At 42.5% G+C, this 24,748-nt stretch overlaps 1 protein-coding gene across 1 annotated transcript in view; it reads right to left on the reverse strand.

The window, feature by feature from the left end:
* The window catches only part of LOC121613899 (serine/threonine-protein kinase 32C-like), a 75,200-nt gene that overhangs the window by 24,674 nt on the left and 25,778 nt on the right, over positions 1–24,748 (reverse strand). Inside the window, exon 3 of the mRNA XM_041947599.1 lies at positions 5,933–6,084. Within this exon, the coding sequence (XP_041803533.1) occupies positions 5,933–6,084 (152 nt within the window). The remainder of the gene's footprint in view (positions 1–5,932; positions 6,085–24,748) is intronic.

Genomic DNA, 24,748 nt, shown 5'->3' on the forward strand with positions numbered 1-24,748 from the left:
TTCCTTCTTCATAACATCATCACTTTACATCCAAGTATAACACCATGAATGCCTGAGGGGAGAAAGTGTGTGCCCTTATCCTCATTTGTAGAGGTCACTGCATCTTATCACTCTCTATGACAGCAAGCTTTTCACCATATCATTCAGGACAGGTATTAACCCTTTCACCTTGAGTCAAGCAAACTCCAGGATACTCCAGCCTGAAGCAAAGTAGTCCAGGCGTTCCTTTCCCTAGCTACCTCCAGCGTGTTCCTGCAGGATGCCTTAGAGTTCATAGGCCGGTAAAATATACATTCCATCCAGCATGCTCAGGGTCTACCCCTGGGTCTTCTCCCAGGTTGACATGCCTGGAATACCGTTACAAGGATATGTCAAGGAAGAGCAATTACGTACCAGAACCACCTCAACTGGTTCCTTTTAAATATGCAGGAACAGTTCCACTCTGAGCTCTTTCCACATGTCCCTCATCTTGTCTCTTAGGATAGGGATGAATCATTTCAGGCATGGTACTCAAGGACATGTCTACTTTAAAGTTCCCATGAGGTCAAAATCAATGTTGTAGATGTCATCATCTATATGCCAGTATCTGGCCCAACAATGACAAAACAGTACGAGGCTGCATCTTGAGTTGAGGTAACTTAAATATGAAATTAACTGGTGTGTGATGCTATAGCTACGATATCAGACGGTATCCATGGATGAAAACACCTATTATTACCGACCTACTACCTTATACTGGTACCTGATACTTCGGCGCAATGCAAAAAGCTGCAAATACAACATTAATGTCCAGTATCATCACCTTAGAAAGTTGATATGACCTCCTTTATGTGTCCTCTGCTGCTCTTCATGCTTAAAAATGAGCACAATTTATTGAGTGGCGCGTTACAATGAGCATAGAGGAGTTGCAGGTCAAAACATTGAGTGTGAGTGAATGCCTGGCAGTAATCTGGGGTCTGGGGAGAGCTGTTACTGTCCAAAACCAGGAGGAGGCCATGTGGAAAGGCCAGACAGGACTAGGCTGCAACAGTCACAGCGACTAAGAGAGGAAGGTTAGCCGGCTGGAAGAAGTACAAGGAACAGGCTGAAATAATCAGGCCACAATGACAAATGAGCCCAGGGAGGCAGGGAGGGAAATAGAGGGACAGTGGAAGAGGAGAACAGTTTTGAGGAAAAAACTAGAGAGACACAAGAGCTTGTGATTCTGTTGGCTCAACTTAGCCAGCAAAGTTTCAATGGCCTACATAAAGTTAATGATAGAGATGTGCTGGCTGAACTGGCTGCATGACTCAGTCACAAGACACTTGCATGCTCCTCTGAGGATCCCTGCAACAATGGCGCAAGTGGACGCTGGCTCTCCTCTCAGGTGCATTCACCCAGTCGCCTTAAGACACAACACCTCCACTGGCCTGCTTTCATAAGGTGCACTTTCCATGTCCTACAAAAAAGTTCTTCTTTAAAAGTAGTGTGTGGGGCAGCTTCGGTAAAAGTATTAAGCCCTTCAAGGAAGCAATTCCAGAGCAAAATGATCTGTGGATTCACAATGCTATATGAGAGAAACAGACTTCTGTGCTTTTGGAAATTATCCCATATTTTGCTTTTTATGGGGATGATTTAAGGTTAAGCCCCCTCACAGGGCTTGTTATAACTGCTGACTGGGGGTGTAGAGGCTAATTTGTTCCACAGTCTCCAAGGGCCTTGTTCCATCTAGGCCTTAAATCAATATTCCTAATGGAGGCTGAACATCCATCCTCACCACTGCTCCTGTTCACTTTCTGACTCTGATGAAGGCACGGACAGTAAGAGGAAAGCACCACATACTGCTCTTCCCGATGACTCACCCGTTTTAGTTTGGAAACCCTTAAAATCCCAAAGAAGATCCCAAGGGACTGTGTTCAGAACTCCAACTTTTTGACGACAGTCGCTGCGACAACCCTAGCTACCCTCGCTCATCTGCAGCTCTGTTTTCAACAGCACTGTGGCAGCGTCCATTTGGTCATGATTCACTACTGCATCTCTGGGCCCTCAGGGACAACGGGTGATGCTGTTTGAGAGTGATCTGTTGTGATGTAACGCTTAAGGCTAAACCTTGCTTTTATAATGAAGTACTATGCTCCACAGACCAGGGGATCAAATTCATTGCTACGCCCTAGTGCTGGTTCTTCTCTGATTCTAGGTGCTGTGAGGTGACCCCTGCACTTTCAAGGTTTCAAACACATGCGAGGGAAAGATGCAGTAAGCGTCTTCTCATGTGTCACAAATCCTTACAAGGATTTGTGTGGATTTGGTGTGTGCAATAGATGATAGTTAATTTTTCCTCCTCCAAGGTAATCCATTCAGTGTACCCTCCACTCCTACACATCATATCTATGCAGCGAGGGAATGGTCGCAGCAATTACTGTGGGCTGCAAACTTGACATCCGCCCAGCTTAAAGCAGCCTTTACCGAGCTGATGGGATTCAGTGTGGGCTTGCACAACGTTGCTTCCTAATGAATTTCCTCTGAAGCTACGGACGGAGCTGTTCAAAAGCACGGAATTCAGGATGTCTCAATGAGAGCGAAACCCGGCTTTCAGACAGAAAGTTTGTCTGTGTGTGGAGGTAAGAGCTGGAGAAAACCCTTACAAATCCTCTTAGTCTGCACATCTCTTTTTTGACAAAACAAATCAATACCAAATACTTTCTTAGCACTGTTTTGTGCACGACTCCTCTCTACTTGATCCCCCCTCTCTGTGATTGGAGGAATCATTACTTCCTCTGACAGCTGTTAGGTGTGTTCCCCGTGTTCTCTCTGACTCTGGCTGCCTCCTGGCACTGTATCAATAAAAACACTCCTGTGAAGCTTTATCAAAGCTGGCGTTTCTTGCGACTTGCATCTCTTTTTTTTTGTTTGTTTTTGAGAATAGGCAGTTCCCAAACCCCCCAGCTGGTCTATTGCACATCCATTTATAATGGAGTGAATTGCCGAAATGCCCAAAGCCAGAAACTGGAAAGCTCTGTTTGACAAGCCTATGGATACTGGCAACTGTCTGATCTACAGGGAATTGGTTAAACAGCATACCCACGCAGTGAACCAATTAGGTTGCTAGTTATACAGTGAGGGGAAGACGAAGCAGAGCTCTCGTCAGTCCTATCTCATTACTCGCCCGGCTGGGATGCTGTCTCGAGCAGCAGCTAAATGAAGCAGACAGTTTATGAGATACATACAGGTGCAGGCACATAACAATACTGTCATGCACAGATACTCACAAAGTGTCTGCGCAAAACTGGGGCAGAAATAACAAACTTAACATAGATTCAAGCTAGAAATTGATTTCCTTTATGTCTCACTGTGTTCCCCTCTCCCCAGATGGAGGAGAAAAGGCCAAACTTTCCTTGAATTATACGTTTTTGTGCACTGAGAAAGCTCAACATAGCATGACTTGTCCAAAGGTGATCTTTAGAGGAGTTCTGTACGACTCTATTTACTTAATGAGGGCGGTATTTACAGTCAGTCGGTCTGATTGTTGGTTTGCACAATGAGGGTCCAAAAAATGGTATTCTGGAGCAGTTACTCCAGATACATATTTTGTCATTTACTAACACTACAAAACATCAACACAGCTTCCCCACCTCAGGGTCTTTGTGTGCCACACCAACAGACTTGTATATGAACAGCTGCATACAGACACTATCACACAGCTGTTTTAATATGGACTCTCTCTTGTCACACAATCTGATGTCATTGGCAACAGCCTGTTGAGAATGTGCCTTTGTTTTCTGCAACCTGTCACTATGATATGATTTGTTATGTAGATTTGACAGCTTCCCTATGCTTTTCAAGAGGGCCAGCCAAACACAAACCAGCAGGCTCTGAGCAAGATGAGGGAAGGGGACGCTTCTGTTTAGAGAAGCGTCTTCCGGCCTTTCACTTCTACAGCAATGACTTTCACAGAAAATATAAACCATTAGGGTACACTGAGTATTTATATCAAAATGCTTTATCAAGCTTTAATGCCAGTTATATTTTCTTTTGGAGATACTGAACATAGACATCTTTGCTTCAATTCATCCCAGTTGCAAAATATAATAGACCTGCCAGCAAGTACAGCGGGCCCTGCATAATTCAGAGCTGAAGGCTCATCGAAGCCAAGAATGCTGAATAAAGCAGCAATGGTGGTTTAAGAGACGTTTATTTGAATGCCTGGGCAACACCCACCTGCAGAAAAAAAAAAAAAAAAAACGCACTTACCTCAAGGGGCATCCAGCCCTGCAGACAGTTTTGGTTTTAGCTGTCTGGGTTTTGAGGTCTCAGAGATCTCTGTCACCACTGGATACAATGGAAGTGAATCGAATGTTTTATATGTGGCGGTCAAAGCATTGAAAGAAGTTACTTAAAAATTCATCAGCAAGGTTTCTTTGCAGAAACAATGTCCCTGTCACTATGGATAGTTCTCAGTCGTCACCATAAACAGATGTTGCTGGAACAACTTTCTACCAAAGAAATTGTTTTTACAAACCATGGACAGTACGTCCTGTGGATTATCCAGAGACACTACGAGTGGCTGCTGCTGAATTTTTTCTGTGCAATTTTTCAATGCTGTGACAAAACTCAATTCCCATCTATTGTATTGGAGTGGAGGCAGAAATCTCAAATCCATGGCAAATAAAACAAAAACCCTCTGCAAGCATGGATATCACGAGAGGTATGCCAGATGTCTTTTCATAATTAGTGTGAAATGATCAACAGTCATTGTTTTTCTTGCAGGTGTGAATGAGCCTTAGCGGTCAAAGACAGTGGTCCCATTAAAGAGTATGTGGATTATCCAGAGCTATTTGCTGAGTATGTGAGTGGTACAACTTTGTTTTTGTTTTTTTTCTATATGCTCTCAGTGAGACGGACAGGCCCTTTCTCTGGCATCGCTGTGGAGCCGACTAAGAAAACAGAGAGAGGAGGTGTGAAGTGTGAAACTTCTCATTCCCACGTAGCCTCAATAATACACTTTAGCATTTTTGTCACTAATGGCCATTTGAAATAATGCTGGATACAGAGTATGGGAGAGAGAGCAGAGCAGCACAGCACATGGAAAACTAGAACACAGAAGGCTTTGGCAGCCATACACTCCTGCAGGGAATTATACTATAAAAAATACACAGGCCTACTACTGTATGCTCATTAAAATGCCCTCAGTCTGTTCTAGTAGAGTGGCTTCTCTAGCAGGCAAAAAGATCCTGTAGATTAAACTTAAATCATTCATAACTAGGTGAGGGAGTGAGCCCAGGACACGACTTTGTCTTGCTTCATCTACTCACTATCTACACATAATCAATTCTTCATGGACTGCGTGAATAACAAAATATTCAGGCGGCGATTGCTCAGAAGATAGGCACGTGCAATATCATTCTACCAATTACAGAGGAGTAAAGTGCTTTGTGTAATATGCCGTGAATGCCGTGCCAGGTCCCCAATTACATTTAGAAATGTGTCCCGCTCGGAGATGAGCGTTGAATAATGAAAGCAGCCTCCATTCACCCACATATCAGACTCAAGGGAAGAGTAAGGTCATTTCAAACCACAGTAATTATCAAATGTGTGCTTCATGGGCTCAGAGTCAAAATTAATATCCCAAAATATCTCTCCTGTGTTAATTGTTTCTTCAGTTAATACTGTCGTGTTACTGAGGAAATTTTGTTTCAAGCCTTAATGAAACTAACAAAACTTTTTTTCTCCCCGCTAAGTGCCAAATGCAGAAAGTAAAGTGCATGCAACACTAGGAACATAATATTCACATAGAGTACATCTATTTTAGGGCTACCACAGATTTTAGAGTGAGCGTGCACTTATCTACTGAGAATCTCTACGGTAAATATACAAAATGCACAAACAGACAAAGCAGGCGACCGACACAGGCAGTGCAGACGACATTGAAAGTGTAAAAACATAGGATAGTCACCAGAGATTTACTAAAAAAACATGTTCAATTTCCTGTAGGATCTCAAGCTCTCTAAAGACGTTTCGGACCTCATCTCTCTCTATGCACTGCTGTTTGTTCATGTACTTCATGGCGTACATCTTCTCGGTGTCCCTCTTTTGCACAATGCATACCTGCAGCAAGTAAAAAGGGAACGGAGAAAAAAGAGGGAGAGAAAGAAAAAGAAATGGGGGAGAGCAGAAAGACAGAATTCAGCATATTAGTACAAGAAAAACATACATTTACACAGTGTGCATACAAAACCTACATGTGAATTTTTAAAATAGCAAACATGCATAAAGGATCGCACCGATCTATAATTGCAAAATTGTATTGGCAGAGAAAAGAGAGTTACATCACTGTGAAGGTGTCGAAGCCAAGTTTCAGCTCCACAAATGTGGCCACGCTGCTATGCAAATCAAATATGCTTTGAAAACAGCCCACAGCAGCTTTCAGCTGTTGATTAATGTGACCGTCGAGATGGATACCCTACACCGAGGCGTAAAGCGCTGACACGCCGAGCAACTCTAATGAACTTCATTTTCAAACACAGAAGTTTGTGGCGGAAACCACTTCCAAACAAATCACCTCATTATTTATTTATCACAAGTTTTGTGGTTTTGTCAGGAAGTGGCTGTGAAAGGTCAGGGGCAGGACGGGACTCCAGGGAGGTCAGAGTCATTACAGTAACATTACTGTCCAACCACAGTCATTAAACAGATCATGAGTCTGCTGCAAATCCTGCCTTGCACACAAATAAAGAATTAAATGGTTAGAGTTGCTTGTCTACCTTGACTCACTCTTTTTAGGCTTTTTGTGTGTCTGTGCGTGTTACCTTAAGACCAGGTTCTTCTGCATTTTGAATCACTGGAGGATAACATGAACTGGAGACCGTTAAAGGATAGGATCTTAATACAAGACTGAGTGTGTGTACACTGAAAGAGCAATTGGCACTAAAAAGGGATTGGAGAGGAGAAATGAATGCAGCGACCAGTACCTCTCTCAGCATTCAGTGCATATGGCATGTGTGCATTGTATTAAAATAGACTATCCTTTAATGTGGCTTTACAGCAGTCTCCAAAGAGTGGTACGATCTAATTTGCATGACTGTTTAGCGGGGATGCCACCAACGCTCAACACTGTCAGTAAAATGCTTAACTGGGCCAGAGGGGAAGCACGCATTTACAGTAGCTTTAAATGCAAAATGACTAACAAGATGCACAAAAATATTGTCAAGCCTTTTTTTCTTTATTCTGACTCCCTCAGTATCACGTAAACAAGAACCCTGGTTTGCTTACCTGGGGTAAAGGATTCAGAGAAAAGGTACCACAGCAGTGCAGCAGGAAACATCAATACTCATCCTGGTAATACACTTAAAATATGCCAGCCTCGGACCAAAGCTAGGGTAGAGGGTGGCGGTGGAATCTGATTACCTCTCTGATTTTCCTCCTTAACTCTGTTTCTCCTGATAACCTGGCTTGTTGCGTGTAAACAGTGACTAAAGACAGTACATTCACATCATCATTCAATGTCAAACTACTGCAGCAACAAATCCTAAGCAGCTGTATTGGACCTAAAAAGTCTCCCTCAATGGCCCGAGTCTAGCACCTGACCATCCTGTAAAGCACTAAAAGCTAAACAGCCCCCTGCTATTTCTGTTACAGACAGAAGGCCTTAGCTGGATTGAATTGTCCACCAAGGCACAGGTCCCGTCATTACAGTCTGAAGCAGACAGATGGCTAGCACTCTGGCCCTGATGTACTGCAAAAAAAACACCCATCTCAGCTACCCATTCTCTCATTTGTTCAGTTTACAAGAGAGAATGAATGCACGATTTAACATTTTTAGGAACACGGTGACACCCTCTTGAAATGAGATACTTCCACTACTTGTCTGCTATATTCAAATAGCAGACAACTATGTGAATAAGGCGGGTAAGCACCTTATTCACTGAAAAAGAGAGAATAAATGCATGAATTAACATTTTTCAGGAATACGGTGATTCCCTGTTGAAATGAAGTTGTCTGCTATATTCAAATGACCTCTGCGTTGCAAACAAATCAGAAAGATTAAGAAATCTGAAAGTGCTCTGCCAACATAGATTTCCTGTTGCACTGGGGGATTTTTTTCACTTGACTGAAGGGGAAAAAAAAGAGATTTTAAAGACTGAATCGCAAAGTAAATGAGGTGTTAAAATAGACATTTTCCGCGTGTGACAGGAGGAAATCTATTACTGTGTAAATCGCCATCTATTTAATTGCGCTCATGGTTCCCCCTCAAGCACAGAGCTCGAATGAGTGCCAGGTCTGAGTCGGCTCGCTCCTGTTTCCTCCGCCTGGATCTCCCCCAAGCCCGGATTCACACAGCTGAAATTCTTCAAACCTGTTCCTCCTCCTTCATAACGTGTCAGATTATACTGAAGAAGGGAGCTTCTATTAGTCGTGGCGTTTACAATGATAACTGCAGATTTACCAGTCTAAATTAGCAGGCTAGTAATTAGTAATTTTCAAAACAATGGTTGGATAAACAGTTTGACAAAACCCGCCTCTCATTTATTGCCAGCAGCAGTTGATTTTACCAGCTGGAATTTTAAATGGGCTGCATTTATGTAGCGCTCAAAGCCCTTTGCAACACATGCCGCATTCACACACACACACACGTGCACACACAGCTTTTGCTAACTCGCTACCAGTTGATCATTCATATAGCAGACATAGACATAAAGAAACAGCCGTGTTCTTACGGTGCAGTTTCTAGTTAGTCCTGGTATTTTGATAAGGAAACAGACTGTTAAAGAGTTCTAACACAAAAGTTTGGCTGCTTATTATTATTTTCAAGCAGCATGATTTAACTTTAAACTTTACAAGACAAAAAGGCTTTTAGAAAGAGGACTAACCAATGCTAACCTCTTCCTAAACCCTATCCCCTAAGCCTCACCTTATGTAGGGTGAGGCTTGTCTCACACACACACACACACACACACACACACACACACACACACACACAAACACACAAACACAAAGCCATAGAGGACTCCCTTATCCAAACATTTTAATTTAAAAATGTTGAATATCAGCTGAAAATATTGCTTCTTGCCAGTTTAAATTTTAAAATCCTATTGGATTTCAAGCCTCCCTATCAGTTCAGCCATACCTCAGACTTCTTTTTTTCTAGCCCTCAGCATGATAACGCACAGCTCCAGGCCCGATTCCCTTTTCCATCTCCCTCGTTGAGACCCAGTTTCTCTTTGCTCTTAGCCAGGCCAGTCTCTACCATCTGCACTGCGCTAGAAGGTAAACTAAATAAACTCTTTCAAATCCTGCAAACGGGGACCCACGGGGTCATCCACACATACACATCCTTCTTTCACTGTTAAGACAAATAACTCTCTTTCCCACATGCACCTTAACCTATTTATGTTCAAGCAATTTTCCATGTCTGCATCATCTGGGAACAAGAAACAGAGTCAATTTTTAGAGACATTTCACTGGCTCAGGACGTAGTCTGCAAATCTTCTTCATGCTTCTGTTGGGAGCAAAAGCAGTAGCATTCTCTAATAGAGCAGGCCAAAGTCTCTTACATACAACCAGCGGCCAATCACAGAAGACTTCCGCCGTGTACACCCCATGTAACATCCAGATATCTCGTGCAAGTGAGAAACGGTCGTGATGTGTGGGAACTAGCTTGAAATTTCCTATATGAGTGACAGATGAAAACCTCAACCCTATCTGGATACTTGGAAATTATGGCTGCACTCGTATTACAGCACTCAGTGGACATTACATTTCTTTTCTATTATTGGTACAGAACACAGCTTTCTAAGAGATGTGATCTGTTAACTTGAAAGCACTACCGAGGAGAGTGTTTTAAAAAATGGTCCCTGCTCACAGCTCCATTACTACGCGAGCGTAATGCAACTTAAAACTGTGGGAAGCGAAATGTTCACTGTGGTGGATTAATAAAAGGAAGCATCCAGTCACAGCAAACTGAGTTGAATGGAAGAAAATGAATTGCACGCTCTCATTTAGAAAATGTTAATAATAATGTAAAGTATATGCATGTATGCACGTTAGTAGCAGTATTCATTAGCCATCATCCGTCAGCTTCCTGCTGTCTTAACCTTTGAATTTTTTATGTGGTTTCATTCAAATTCAGGGCGTGCACTGTGCGGTGGCTCCTGAGGGTCCAGCTGATGGCCCCTTTGCCCTTTTTTGGCAGTTGCGCCCCTCTGGACCCAGTGAAAAATAATTATTACTACTCTTATTGCTGTGATTTGTATAATTACTGTTAGAAAGCCTGCCAATTCAAGAAGTCATCATCTTTACCGTCAGTATTCATTTGTTTCAAGGATTTACTTCAGACAGATATCTACACCTTTCTTTTTATTACGAGGTCTTCCTGCCCATGCTATGACACCGCGTGTTACTGACTTTTAAACATGTAACATTAGATATCGAGCTCTAAGCTTGTTGCTTAGCACTGGAATAGACTAACTGTTGACTGTGGTCTTCCAAAGATGAATATACCCGCTGTTGTACATTGATTAAAGAGAGGCAGAGAGAAAAAGAGGGAGGCAGCTGAAGCCCTTTTCCAAACTGATTTCAAGACAGCAGCAGGCCAACAGGTGAACTGAGTTATTTTGTTGAATTACTGCTGCTTCCCCGCAAAATGCTGCTGTGTCTGTAAGCTGAAGTCTTCATACATGAAATGAAACTCATGCTCAGTTAGAATGCATTCATGTTTTTCTGATCATATCGTTTTCCGCGTTGACCATATTCTCAGTGAGATGTTGGTGCTCTTTACAAGAGAAGCACACTGCTTTTTTTTCAGATTTTCTTTAAATTAGACTAATGTTTGTGACAGCTGTGTAGAATGTAAAACCTCAAGTCTCTGAACCAATCACATCACGCTGTCAGCCATCTCCCACCAGCCCCATCTTATCTGGAATCCTCAGGAGCCGGTCAGCTGGGTGAAATGATGACTTTTAAAAAGGATTTATTCATATATTCATTGAGCATATTAGCAATTCAATGCATTAGACCAGTTTGGCATGGAGCAGAAAAAAGTGACAATTTTCGGGCGAGAGGTGTGTGGCAGAATGTTTTGCAGGTTATTTGCATATGAATGGAGACATTTTCACCTAGACTGGAATCAGTTGAGATGGAAGATTCCAGCTATCGCTGTGACGTGCCGGCTTACGTAGTGACGGCTTGTGAGACCAAATCTCTCCGAGCAGTAATGGATACTAAAGTATCCCTAATTAATTATCTCCAAAATGCTAATGGTCAGCATGAGCCAACCTGCTATTATCCTGCTGGCGAGGTTTTCACTGTTAACTCTAATTTAGGAACACCTGCTATTCAGATTGCCTTTGAATATTTGTCAGAGATAAAGGTCATTTTGTTTTTGAACAGGCAGGGTGGAGGCTGGGGGCGTGTTAGCAATTGGTGCCAAATTTCTCCACTGGCTGGCTGGCTGTACATCTGGGGAAACTGCTGGTGAATAAATCACCAGATCAGAGTCTGGATTTTCAAGCCCCAGGCTATGAATCATCTGACAAAAAGAACGTGTGTCGCTGTCCTCTTGATAATGCAAAGTTCATGAAAACTTCAAACATTATGGGCCCTGCCTTCCACCCAACGCAAAGTGGCGCACAGGACAGCACAAGTTGCATTTCTAGTTTGTGATCAACACAGTTGTCGTTTTCATGCCCAGCACCCATGCTGTGTAAGCAACAAAAGCACTTGCACCCATCTGTGCACCCATTAACGTGTGGTATGGTCTAAAGTCAATGGTGCAGTATTTTCCTGCTGTTCAAGGAGCACATTATTCAGATCCTCTCACATCTGCTTCTCCTCCGGGAGCTTTGGTGGATTCCTGTCTCCCGTAGACGGTCTGCTCATGCTCTTTCACTTCACACACCAACAGATCAGTTTCACAGCAGGAAACTGTTCGCTTCTCCAATTTGACAAATCTTCTATTTCAATAGGAATGCACCAGGACCAGGCGCACCTGGCTTTTAAAGGGAATGGGAGATAACATTTTGATTGGCTTAATTCATGTCACACCCAAAACACACCTAGAGAATGAATCCAACCTCTTTACACCTTAATTTGTGCCAGATTATGCACCGTTTAACTAGCAGAAATGGAGTTGGACACACCCTAAATGCACCTGTGCCATGCACTGTTGACCATGTGCTATAGATCGTTTAAACAGAACCTTAAATATTTATGACTAAATAAGCAGCAATCATAACACCTTAGTAATTAGATATTTGACAAAATACATTTTAAAGCCTTAATGAGATAAGGCAGTGACAAGGAAAAAAAAAAGATGTGCCTTAAATTCTAACCAAAATTTTACAGGACCTTCAAAAGAAACATGAATTAATATGCGTTTCCATCCACCACTACTATGCAACAATTTGGAATTAGTTCATTAAGATCTAGCTAGATAAACTAGATAAACAAATTCTAAAGCCCGGTGACATCAAACTATTGCAGAAGAAGACGATTTAATTAAAGAGTCGCCAGTCAAAAGAGTGGAAAAGCATGTGGAACAAGCATTGGAAATGGAAAAATTTTCGAGGAAAGTCACAGCCTCCTCATTGGTCCACACAGAGCTGATGCGTTTGTCTTTTCAATTGAATCTTCAGTGGATGTTTAGGTCACACACACTTCATGCACGTCATGATTTATTCGCCGCGTCTCGTTCCACTGCACCTTTTCACATTTTGCTTTCTACCTCAGCAAAGCTTAAAAAACTTTTTTGTGGTATTTTGAGTTTTTCAGTATTTTCTGTGTTTTTTACATGCAAATTTAAAACACACATAATGTAAAGACAGGTGGCTGGAAAGGTTCTTCATGCATTAGTCAGTCTCTCAGCTTATTCCTGCTTCCTGACCCTGTCTGTGGTTCTGTGGTTCTCAGCCCTAGAGCCACTGGTTCTTTTTAAGCTGGGCGTCCTCACACAGGAGTAAATAGTATATTTGTTGGGAAATATTTTCAGACACAAATGTGCTGTCCCAGTGAGTATTTACAGCAGCGAGGCAGTGTATGTGGAATTGACTCAAAACACACTCCTGTGCCAGTGTTCATGGTGATGAAGGAACATTTCACCAGTGCAACAGTGTGGCTCATTGATGTGTCTAATAGTTTTTAGACAACAATGGAGCTCTATGGCACAGAGGAATAAGATACACCAGGCTTTAGATACACACACAATACTGTTAGTAGAACCAATTCATTGTTGACTTTTTATCTTTTTAATCTTTTTATGGGATTTATTGCTGAACAGGAAAACATACAGTATTACCAAACGTATCCTTCACTGTGCTGCTTTCACTTCTATTCACCGTTTACCAAGACCATTTAAATTCAAATGAGGCCTTGTTTGACGAGGAACGCTGAAACCAGTGTTTTGACCAGCTGTATTTACACACAGTGTGTGAGTAAAACTCGTTGTTATGGTGCAGGTGACAATGAATTCAGCACTGCAGCTGTCAGACTGCTCTGGTCGCATGCAGCAGGGAAGCTGAATGGTGTCGTGGTTAATGATCAAATACAATTGGAGGAAAAAAAGGCCATTCGTATGGGCTGTGTCCAGGGTTTATACTTGGCTCCAGTTTCCACATCTCCAAGCAGCGGGAAGGACGACAGCGCTGGCCCTGGGTGAGATGCTGTCACAATGTTGGCTGTAATCTCTGACCACCAGCTGCACATAGCACCTGTTTATCTCTTCCTAAAGAGACTTTTTTTTACAGAATAAACATAAAGGCTGGACCTATTGATTTCTGCACGGACAGCGTTAGAAGTGCGGAGTCATTTGATGTGGAGGAATCCACAGGAAAGGACGACGCAGTGTACAGATGATAACACCTGTCAATCTGATCCTCCAAGACAGGCGCCAAAAGAAACCCTCCTTTGCATCATATCCGTTGCATCCGAAGCTCACTTCTGGTAGTTCTGAGCTCCGAAGCATGAAACTAACTTTGTTTTTCTGCAGCATAATCATTATTTAATCAGTGCTAAGAAGGGAGAACGGCACTAATAATGAGGAGCTGTTTCCTGGAGTTAATCTCCACAGGGTCAGCCAGGGGCGCCTGGCAGGCAGAGAAACACATTCCTGTGATTGAACAACACATTAAAACATCCACTTTTCTAAATAAAGCCAGCAGTTATTCATCCATATGTTCTAAAAACTTCTGAGGATCCCTAATGAGGCAATAGGAGCAGCAATTACAGAATAACAATGGTGGGTCTTCCATGGCTTGTGATGGAAGCAGCTACTTGCAAACTCTGGTTTGAAAGCAACACTAATCCATTAATAATTCAGCATTTCATATTCAACAGACCATCGCAGACTGCACAGTAAACCCGATTACATGCAGTCCACGGAAAGGGCAAAGATTACTCATACACAGCAATTGATACTGATGCAAAAAAAGGAGCAACACAGGAGCCACATTAGCCAAATGTAATGTATGTGAATCCATGATATAATATCTCAAACAAGAAAAACTTTTTCAATTCTTTCTTGTAAAGCAAAAGTTTTCTTAATTTGCTGGAAAAATTCCACTGTGCCTCAGTGTGACCCATCTACTGCAGATCATGAGACTAATTACCGTATATATTCCATTGAGATGCTTCGTCCAGCTCTAACTTCAACCTTTTTACCCAGCTGCTGGATGGGTGGACGGTGTTAATTTGGGAGGGCACTGGAGGATTCTCAATAAAATATATATATATATATATTATTCATCCTCTTAACTAAAACCTATTTAGTTGGGGTTACATAAATTGTTTCTGACAGTAACCAGTAGCCTATGACAAAAGCATAGCAATTAAAAAACCAAAAACACAAAAAACAGGCCATTAGGTCATGCAGGTAATTCTTTATCTCATCTTAATTAAACCCAAGAGGCGCTTTCCTTCAATTACATTAAAACTTCATCTGGATGTGAGGCACCATTAGTCCTAATACAAAATAGGTTCTGTGGTATTAAAAAGCCTAGTTACGATGAACAGCTCCTTTTATTCACTGAGGGATAACTGGCGATGGAGAATTCTGCTGCCAGACTCCTGAAAGACGAGGTGTGGAAAATACTGGAGCATAGTAGGACTGACAGGCCTACGGGCAAGCGCCTCAAACTACGCTCAGAATAGGAAGCCAGGAAGATGATTACTATCCTTTAATAATGTGTTTCATTCATCACTGAGGAGACATTAAATTTTACCCGCCACAACAATTCCACTCATGGCTTTTACGGTGCATATTTGAGGTTTTTATCGTTCATCTCGCAGTTAGGCAGGAGACCTTGTGAGAAGGTCAGAGTGTCGTGTCCTGTTGGAGGGCACTGACATGACACAGAACAGCAACTGAATGTATGATACGGCAGAGGTTGGAAACCATGGCAGCAGCAGCGGCCCCTGGGGCTCATGGGGATTTTAGAGGCATTACAAGATGATTCATGGTATTTATGGTATCTATAAGCAGAGCTGGGCCACTAATACATTAGTGTCACATGAGACTTGGTTGCCGTATTATCATGATATAGTTTATGTTTGTTTTAAAGGCTGCATGAAGGATAAAGCATTCTGACTGACTGTTATCTGACTGTTTTAGCTTATTTGACTCTCATGATTTTTAGTGTGCTTAAATATCTTCTGAAACTACCCTATAGTGCAGATATATCCTAAAATATATCTGCATTATACCGATATCACCTCATGGATCAATACAATATCGGATCCACTTGTTTTTTGAAATGTGTCGTTTTTTTACGTTTCACCATTTGTTGCAGATGACAGTGCAAAATGCAAATTAGAGGCTGTCTCTCTTAACTGTATAAATTACCTTGTTTTAGATCCCCATCAGCATAAAACTGAACTGAAAATCTAGAGGTGAGAGTCCTCATTAACGTTAAGAGCAAACTTCTGACCGTGGTTGAAATCACACATGTTGACACGCCTCAGTAGGAAAAGCACAGGTGTAAATACTGAAATGAATCACGGCTGAGTTCCATTTAGCTGCTTCTATTTACATAATAGAAGTGAACTGATACATATAAAGAGGCAGCGTGAGTGCAAACAAAGCCAGCGAACAGGCACAAACAAAGGCGAACGCATGCAGATGTGCACTTGGCACAAACTGAGGTAAAGCGAAGGTGTGTGTGCTTTGGGCTGCCGGGTTTGACGGGTTGCTGTCTAAATTGAGTAAATAAAGTAGCACGGTGTACGTGGAGCCATATTCTGGGAAAGAACCTGTGTGTGAGTGACTGTGTGAATCACTTGGGTTTGAGAATAGACACCACGCATACTCTAGTCTCACAGCATCAATGCTGTTTCAGGATAAAATATTAAGAGCACTCCAGCCATTTAGTGTTGCGCTTCCATAAAGTTGGATGACTTGCGAGAGACAGATGGTCAAAATCTGCGCAGCACCATAAGTCCCTTATATGCGTCATGCTCCAAACACATTGGATCTTACACTTTAGACCTAGTAGATCTCCTCTATCTGGTAAACGCCCACATCTTCCAAACTCTATGCCCTCAGCTTGTAACGCAGGCTTTCTGCCACAAAGTTGTAGTGTCTGAGCCCAAACCGACAAACCCGAGTGATGTCACATGACCAACTTCCTGACTTGACAAAGCTCATCCAGGCTTAATAGTTCTCCCTGTGACTAGTCAAATGACTCTGATAGGTAAAATTGAAGGGCTGATAGTTTGTCTTCAGATGATCCCTGCCCTAAAGTCATAGATTAGTCACCTATGTACAGTATCTACAGTACCACAACTCCATTAGTCCCAATTAGACAGTGATTGTGAGAGAAAAAAGGTTGGCACAAGGTTTCGGGACAGACTCTCTTACCATGCAGCCACCTTCATGGAGTATCAGGTAGTATGTTGATGTCATATGTCTGGGACTCATACCCCTATAATGTATCAGAGCCACTCTCCGTCCTTGCGTGCCCAGCCTCTGGGCAGGTGAATTTCAACAAATAATAATAAAAGCATAAATTCCCTTTCTGCACCCCTGACCTCTTCCGCAGTCTTCAGCTCTTCTGCGTCCACCCAGACCTCCCTCCGGTTAATCTCAATGTTAGGCGCTCCTTGAACACATGCGCTTATTAAATGCTTTTTAGCTGAACATATCAGTCGGTCACAAAAACAGCCCTTTCATGACGCGCTTCAAAGCAAAGCGTCACTGTTAAATCCCAGGGATGGCTGCATGTTGTTTACCTTTACAACCCGCCTTCTTTCGTACTCCTCACCCCCCTCCACTGTTCTGCTATAGTTAGCAGTCCTATCAATTGTCGTCAGACGGTTTAAAGCTCCTGGGACAACAAGGCTTGCAGAGAGGAGAAAAAGGTTGGGTGTTAAATTTAGTGGACTCAGTCAGGAAGCTGCAGATTTTCTGTTTTCTAGGTCAGGTAAGTGCCAAGTCGGCCAGAAGCCTCTGACTGAGACACATGGGGAAACACGAACAGATAGAAGACCACAGCCTGAGGGGAGGGAGGAGGGGGGAGAGAGAGAGAACAGCTTGTGTCTCTGCTCTTAAGTTCAGTGGAAATATACTGTACATTAAGGGCTGACAGCCATCATTCCCTCTGATTAAGTTTCAGCTTGTTCTTGGTACGACGGTTTGACACTCATCGTCGGCGAGCAGTGATTTTAAAGGGTTGTATAAGGAGAGGATAACCTGAAATGCGAGCACGCACACCCGCTGGCACGCACACATATGCATGCGAACACACTCTTGCCAATGCTGCATTTGGGCAAGAGTGCTTTGAGAGAGGCAGGCGAGGCAAACACACTTTCAGGGTCTGATGAACATGTCATCCAGGGAGAAGAAGGAATAATTTGCTCTTTCATTTGGTTCATTCCACTGGATGTCTTCTGCTCCACAGCGGCTGCTGTCAGCCTGCAGGAAATGAAAGTGTTTACTGAGCTTGGCCATCCATTTGCACCGCTCCAGGATGCACTATTAGAGCAGCCATGACCATTAATAAGCACAGTCATGGATCAGACTTCTCTGAGACTGAGCAAAGTGAAGCCTTGTAGGGCATAAGAAAGAAAGGGAGGTGTTTTCTGTACAAGTGTGGGAATCACCCCGAGTACAGAGAAATACAAATAACATTATGCTACATTATATGCTGACACACAATGCAAGCACATCAGGGCCTCACATAGACTCACTCATAAAATCACTCAACATTATACACTCAACGTTCTAAAGCTTCTGTAACAGTGAATTTGTCCATTATTACACTGGTGCACAGTGATGTCCTTAAATGTTCTAATCTGCCTGTGAATATTTGTCGTTTTTGCTTGAAAATTGACTAAAAGGATTACCCAATTATCAACACAGATCCCAATTATTTCAGACCGCTGTGACTGTCATGTCATGGCTGACATCCTATCTGTTCAAATGGTGTATCTACTTGGTGCATCACTTACTAATGTTCCACAACTGACGTTCAATTTGAACTGGTGCATAAAACTCCTCTCAGAAAAGAGAGGGAAAAGAGAGACTCAAGCAGACTTCTAAATATTGGGCCGCATTTCTACAACAAAAGGAAAACGTAAATGATTCAAATTATATAAAAATTGCAAAATGCCCCCTGGGAAAAGACACCAATGGCGGAAAATTGTTGCAGAGAAGCTTGCCTCGAGTATGTGCTTTCCTCCAATCCATATACTACAACACACAAAAAGACTTTGAAGTCATTCATGTATGAAGGTGGGAAAAATATAAGGGTGGTATAATGAGGACTGCATGCATCACAGAATGTAAAGGAGACTTAAGATGCGCAAAATGTGCCTGAAGGCTCATCTCGAGCATATTCTCTTTAGGTTTACAGAAGGCGTTAGAGGTGTAACTGCATGTTTCACTAAAGGTGGAATTTCTCATGCATATTCATCAACATGATACAATTTGGAAGCTGTTATTTGATATACTGTTGGAAATACGTGCTGTTTGCTAACTCCAGCTGCCATGGCCTTTCATATACTGCATAATGTAGCATCTCTTCATTTAAAATCATAGCATGATATAAATCAGTGAGGGATAAAACTGACCATTACAGTGACTGACAGCCCGCCTGTTACCTTGATTCCTGTCTTGTTAACAACAGGGATTTGATATGGTGTGATATGATATATTTTAGTTCACGTGTCTGACAGGTTTCGTTCCCTGAGCTCTCTGTTAAAGGGAACGTCACTCATTTCACCACTTCTACCCCTGTGGGACCAACACTGACATGCATATATTTGCTCTTTCACATGTGTGAGCACTTTAGCTTTCACGGTTGATTGACCGATTCACTAAGCCTGGACTACCTTAGTTAATATTTAAGGTGATAATGGTGGAAAATTTAGCACTCAGAATTTTTAGTAATTTTTGAATCCTGGGTCCTTGATTTTAATCACAGGTAGACAAAAGCCGTTTGAAATCACATCTGGAACTAGCAGATTTTATCAGCTGTAGCTAGCTAGGTAATTAAGATAATGTTAGCTCCATGAGTTAAGTGAAAACCAACCGACTGACTTTTTAAAGTAAAGTTATTAAAATGAGAAACCTTCAGAAAGATTTTTTTTGTAAATATGCACTTAATGGCTACATGCAATTGGGGTATTGTACTAAAACACTAAAGCTAAAGCTTCATGTCCCATGCGAAAGGTTAGCATCCTCACCAGTTAATGATGCTCGAGGACGGAGGTGCTAACGTTGGCATGGGGTTGCAAAGATTGCATCTTATGTTAAAGAAACACACATCTTAATCCATTCCTTACCATTTTGTTCATGTTAATCTGGTTCTGGAAAGGTTAAAAGAAAATCCACCACCCTCCAAAAACACATGGCTCCTCTTTCCTCCATACTACGGGCCCATGCACACTGCTTCCAGCTAGTGAGGGAAGCTATGATTGGACAATCGCTATTGGACATGTTGATTAATTTTTAGGTAAAAAATGTCAATTTATAGTATCTTCAAAGGCTGCAAATCAAATATCTTAATGTCTCTGATCTTTCCTGATGTCAAGCCCCGGGCAGCTGCATTGATGATGAAAGGACACTGAGTTTGCAGGTTGATGGAATTCTTGTCTGAACTTTTAAAGCTAAATGAGTCATTTTATCATAGTTCTGTATCAGATTTTAATCAGGGAATGTAACCTTATCCGGAGAAAGATGCTGGATTCTGTCACACTTTTGCAATTCATTCTCCATGGAGCTGCACAGATATCAAAAAAGTGGAGGTCGAACAAAACTCTCTCTTCTGTTTCTGGCTAACACAGGCGGGGTAGTTAAATAGTGCTACAGTACATGTGAATACTGAAATTCTGTGGTATTCTCTGGGGAAGTACGGTTGGAATGATAATGAAGACAAGCAAGAATTTAACACTGTCATTAGTGAAAAAAGCTACAGTACTCAAGATAAATGGCTCATAAATGTGTGCAGTTTATGTATAGACATGCTTCGGCGTGATGGACAATGACGAAATAAGATGCACACTGCAGTGAAAAATGTGAGAGGTTATGGCCATTCTCATTTTCTACTGTACCATGTACATTATATTTTCTTGGCGGGAATGTTAGCATGTTAATATTAGAAGAAGAAATGGGTAAAGTGATATCCTAAAAAAAGAAATCTAATGAAAATGGGGCATTTGAAAATTTCTGAGCTCTCTGGAGGTTGCGCTCAAGCATTTTTTGAGTCCTTTTCATGAATCTTGAATCTTATGCACATGCCCCCCCCCCCGCTTCTTTCCGTGGCTATGCAGTGGAGCTTCGTACTGTGAAGTCTATAGAGGAGTAATGTAATGGAAGAGCATACATTTCTAGGCTAATAGGTTGCTGAGGGCTACGCTGCAGCTGGGCTGAGCTGCAAAGCTGCACTCTGCAAAACCAACTCTCATCTGAGCTCTTCACACCTGCAGCTAGGAGGTAAAGCGGAGGGATGAGTCCTTTCGGGCAACATGAGGCTCAACTGTCAGTCTTTAGAGGTAGGAGGACTCTCAGCGTGCTGCCTGGGAGCCCTGCCTGCTAACTAAGGCTTCATCATCTCCTGACCTTTCCACAGATGCTGGTACCTCGCCCCGATATGATGAGGGTGTCACAGCCTCCCTCGCTATATCATCTCCTTCTCTCTTCCACTCCCACTTATTTCCAGCGCCTGTCTATTCGTCTGTCTTTCTACTTCCATCACACTCTGTTCTAATGAGGACGTTTATTCCCACTGAAGTGTGTGTGTGGTATAGAGTGTGAGGATGTAGAAACCACCAGCTGAGTTCCTGCACTACCTCTGACCTTCCTTGTCTTTCTCCACCCGCCTCTCCTCTCTCTGTTTAGATGTTTACCTGTCCGTCTGACTGCTGGCATTAAGGACCTGTCACTAAACTGCTGTCAGCGCAATTGACTGTCATGTCTCCCTCGAGTGCCAACTCCCCCTCAAGCTCCCTCGGTACAGGCCTTAATGAGCCCTGCGGCGGAAACAACAGCCTCCTATACATCCTGAGCTGAAAAGACAGAGTGACAATGGGGGGCAAAAGTGTGATGCTCATGGGGAACAGGTAGTGAGGGAGATGGAGCAACAGGGGAGCAGGCAATTATCTTGACTCTGGTGCTGCGTATGGCCATCCAGCCCTCTAGCAGGCATGTTACAAATGAGCTATATCCTGCACTGCTGTGGAAATAATCACACCTAGCCCACCATCACTCGTCACCCCGCCTGGTAGAGGACAGATGCTCCAACACATCAGAGGGAGAAGTAAAGAGAGGCTACACCCAGAGTGGGAATTCAAACAATATCAATGCTGTATTTTATTCTTAATAATACTGTATTACTTCTGCCAACACAGATTTCTTTACTGCTGAGCCCATAAAACTGCCTTGAATTGAATTCCGAGAGGAGCAGAGGGGGATACAGAGGGAAAGTGACATATTCAAAGGAAGGGAGGGAGGTAGAGGGGTACCTATGATGATGTATCAGAAGAGGGAACGGGGGAGAGTGATGAACGAGGGGAAGACAGAGTGAGATTATCGGCACAAGAGAGTGAGATTTGAGAAAAACCATGAGCAATCTAGACAGCGTTCGCCGTGATTTGCCTTCCGAAGCAATACGTAATGGGAGCGGAAAATGGGGGCAGCTCTCCCACTAGAATAACATTGTGACCAGTGCAACACAAACTCTAAATGCGCATTTGGAGTGTGTGAAAAAAACAATCTCACACACTCATTGTATGTCACACTATGCTGCAAATTCCATGTCAGGGACAACAGACAATTAACCATCACATATGCTGTGAACAAATAAACATGAGAATGAAAATATTTTAGGTGCCGTTTATCTTCCCCTCAGAAGGCTGCAAGAGTCAGGTTTAAAAAACCCACTCTGACTTACACAAACTGACCCCTTACCCGCAATTATCTCTACATCTAGTTTGACCTGACCTGTTAATAAAAGACCTGTTGTAGATTTGTTTGGGTTTACTGGTCCGTAAAGACATAAATGTGGGTTTCCAAATATGCAGAGGAGGAGCAGCAGCCTCAAGCATAACCTACTACTTAACCTGTGTCTACAGTTTGCACAACTATAACCAGCATTGCAGGTATGGCAGCAGCTGTGGCATCAACATACAGTGTACTAACAGGCGACTGTCAGATTATTTCACATCAATTCATGTCATGTTCCAGTTGGCTGGTTTGTAAATTGCCTGTCACTGCACTTGTCACACAGAGCAATCTAGCGTCGCTGTTTTGAAATTGATATCTTAAGGTCACAACTGTCAACTTCAGTCTGGGAGAGCCCAAAATCACAGTATAATAAGGGACCTTAAGATCAGACCCTCATATTAATGTGGTAACCGTGTGGGACAGAAAATATAGCCTGTGAAAATGCAGAAAATTGTAACCTGCACATGCTTTAAGAAAGTGGAGAATGACATGGAGAAATTCTTGTGTTGAAGGAGTGCGAGGCAAAAGAGTGGTAGAGAGAGATAACAACATTTTTACTGTGCATGTATCAAAGAGGGAGAGCAAAACAGAGAGGTGAAGAGCAGAGTAAAACCAGTGTCAGCCATGTTTGCACATGGCGTTGGGAGGAGGAGCAGCTTTGCTCTGCTTCCCCTTGGGTGGCCTCACCTTTCTCAGCTCAAAACCACTTCACGACCCCTCGCTGTGCAAGAGCGAGCCCCGCAACACACATTTCTCACCGATGCGAGCTGGAATATACAGATCATGTTTCACAGCGTGAGGTACCTCTCTGTGTTTGGGCCTGATTCTGTCCTTCACTCACTGTGTTTCTCTCAATCACACACACACACACACACACACACACACACACACACACACACACACACACACACACAAATGTCTATATGTTGGAATTTTGTTTATATTGACAATAATCAGAATAATAACACCTTTCACACAAGAAAATGGAACTTAAAGTCTTTTTTTTACAGTTTCAGAATGGTTTACACACCATTTTAGGCAATTCTAAATCATTATAACCTAATTTAATTCAGTATATATTAGTTTAAAAGCAAGTTGATGCCACACTTTTTGGTGCAAAAACTAAAAATTGATGTAAATCTTAAAATATTATGCATTCTTTTAATCACAGTTTGTTTCGTCCTGTAATGGATTCCAGTTGGAGGTCACTGCTTACCCATCCGCTCTATTTCCAACTACATTTCTGTGTACACAAACCAACACAGGCCTCAGTGCGTTCAGTGGGAAGTTAAAGACTCACGCTGTTAAGTATTCAGAAACAGCAGGAACACAGAGTGAGGCCGCAGTGGGCCGAAAAAACACAGACAGGATGACCTCCACCAAGGACAAGCTTCATCTGGATGTCGCTGTGAGCATCTCTCTGACTGTGGGGGAGCAGTTTGTCTGTGTGTGCACACACATGTCTCATGAAAGCGTGTGCGAGATGACTGTGTTACAGATATTGCGTTACTGGAGCCCAGACAAGAGACGTGTCCATTTACCAAGCTTCTGTGACAAAGCGGCTAGCTTCTCTTGTCTGATTCAGAAGAAAGGGAAACATCCAGAAAGAAACAGCATCTTATTTCAAGTTCTTCATGTATGAACTTTAAAACCAAAAACAGCAACGAACAGTTATTTACTACAGGGGTGGGGAACCTTTTTTTCTATTTCGATATTTGGAACATCCTTTGAGGGCAACACTCAGTGGCAGCCCAGACATTTTTCATAGGGGTGGCACATGAGGGGGGTCGCATTCATCCTCGCAGCTCATCCAGGTTAGCATGTTTGCAGCTGTAGTGACTCTTGAGATTAGCCTTCTTCTTCACCGTGAGCTCATCCCCACAAACTAACTCAGACACACTGGCTCGCCTCTTTACTTCGACAACAAAAAAATTATCGTGTGTCCATTTCTCTTGCAAAGTGCAACACTCGCATCTACTTCTGTTTTGTTGACAGGCGCCATGATGCATTGATGTGATATAAGCGCTGCCAGTGTGTTGCATTCAAGGACCACTTGGAAAAACTACCATTTATGTTATATTCTTTATTGCTGAAAAAAAAATGTATCAAAGTAATTTCTTTTTTGTATTTATGAATTGCCTCACGGGCCGGAGGCCGGAGGTTCCCCACCACTGATTTACTGCATATGGCATTTATTACAAAAGACTGGAGTGACTGTAAATCATTATTCAAAGCATTTAGGTTGCCCTGCTTCAGTCTCTAAAGCTAGACCTGCATGCAGTGTATTTCCCATCTTACTGCAGATTCCCTTCAGTATCATAAGAGAAGTGACAGCAGCTTGAG

The sequence above is a fragment of the Chelmon rostratus genome, chromosome 11 (assembly GCF_017976325.1).
Source record: "Chelmon rostratus isolate fCheRos1 chromosome 11, fCheRos1.pri, whole genome shotgun sequence".
NCBI lineage: Eukaryota > Metazoa > Chordata > Actinopteri > Chaetodontiformes > Chaetodontidae > Chelmon > Chelmon rostratus.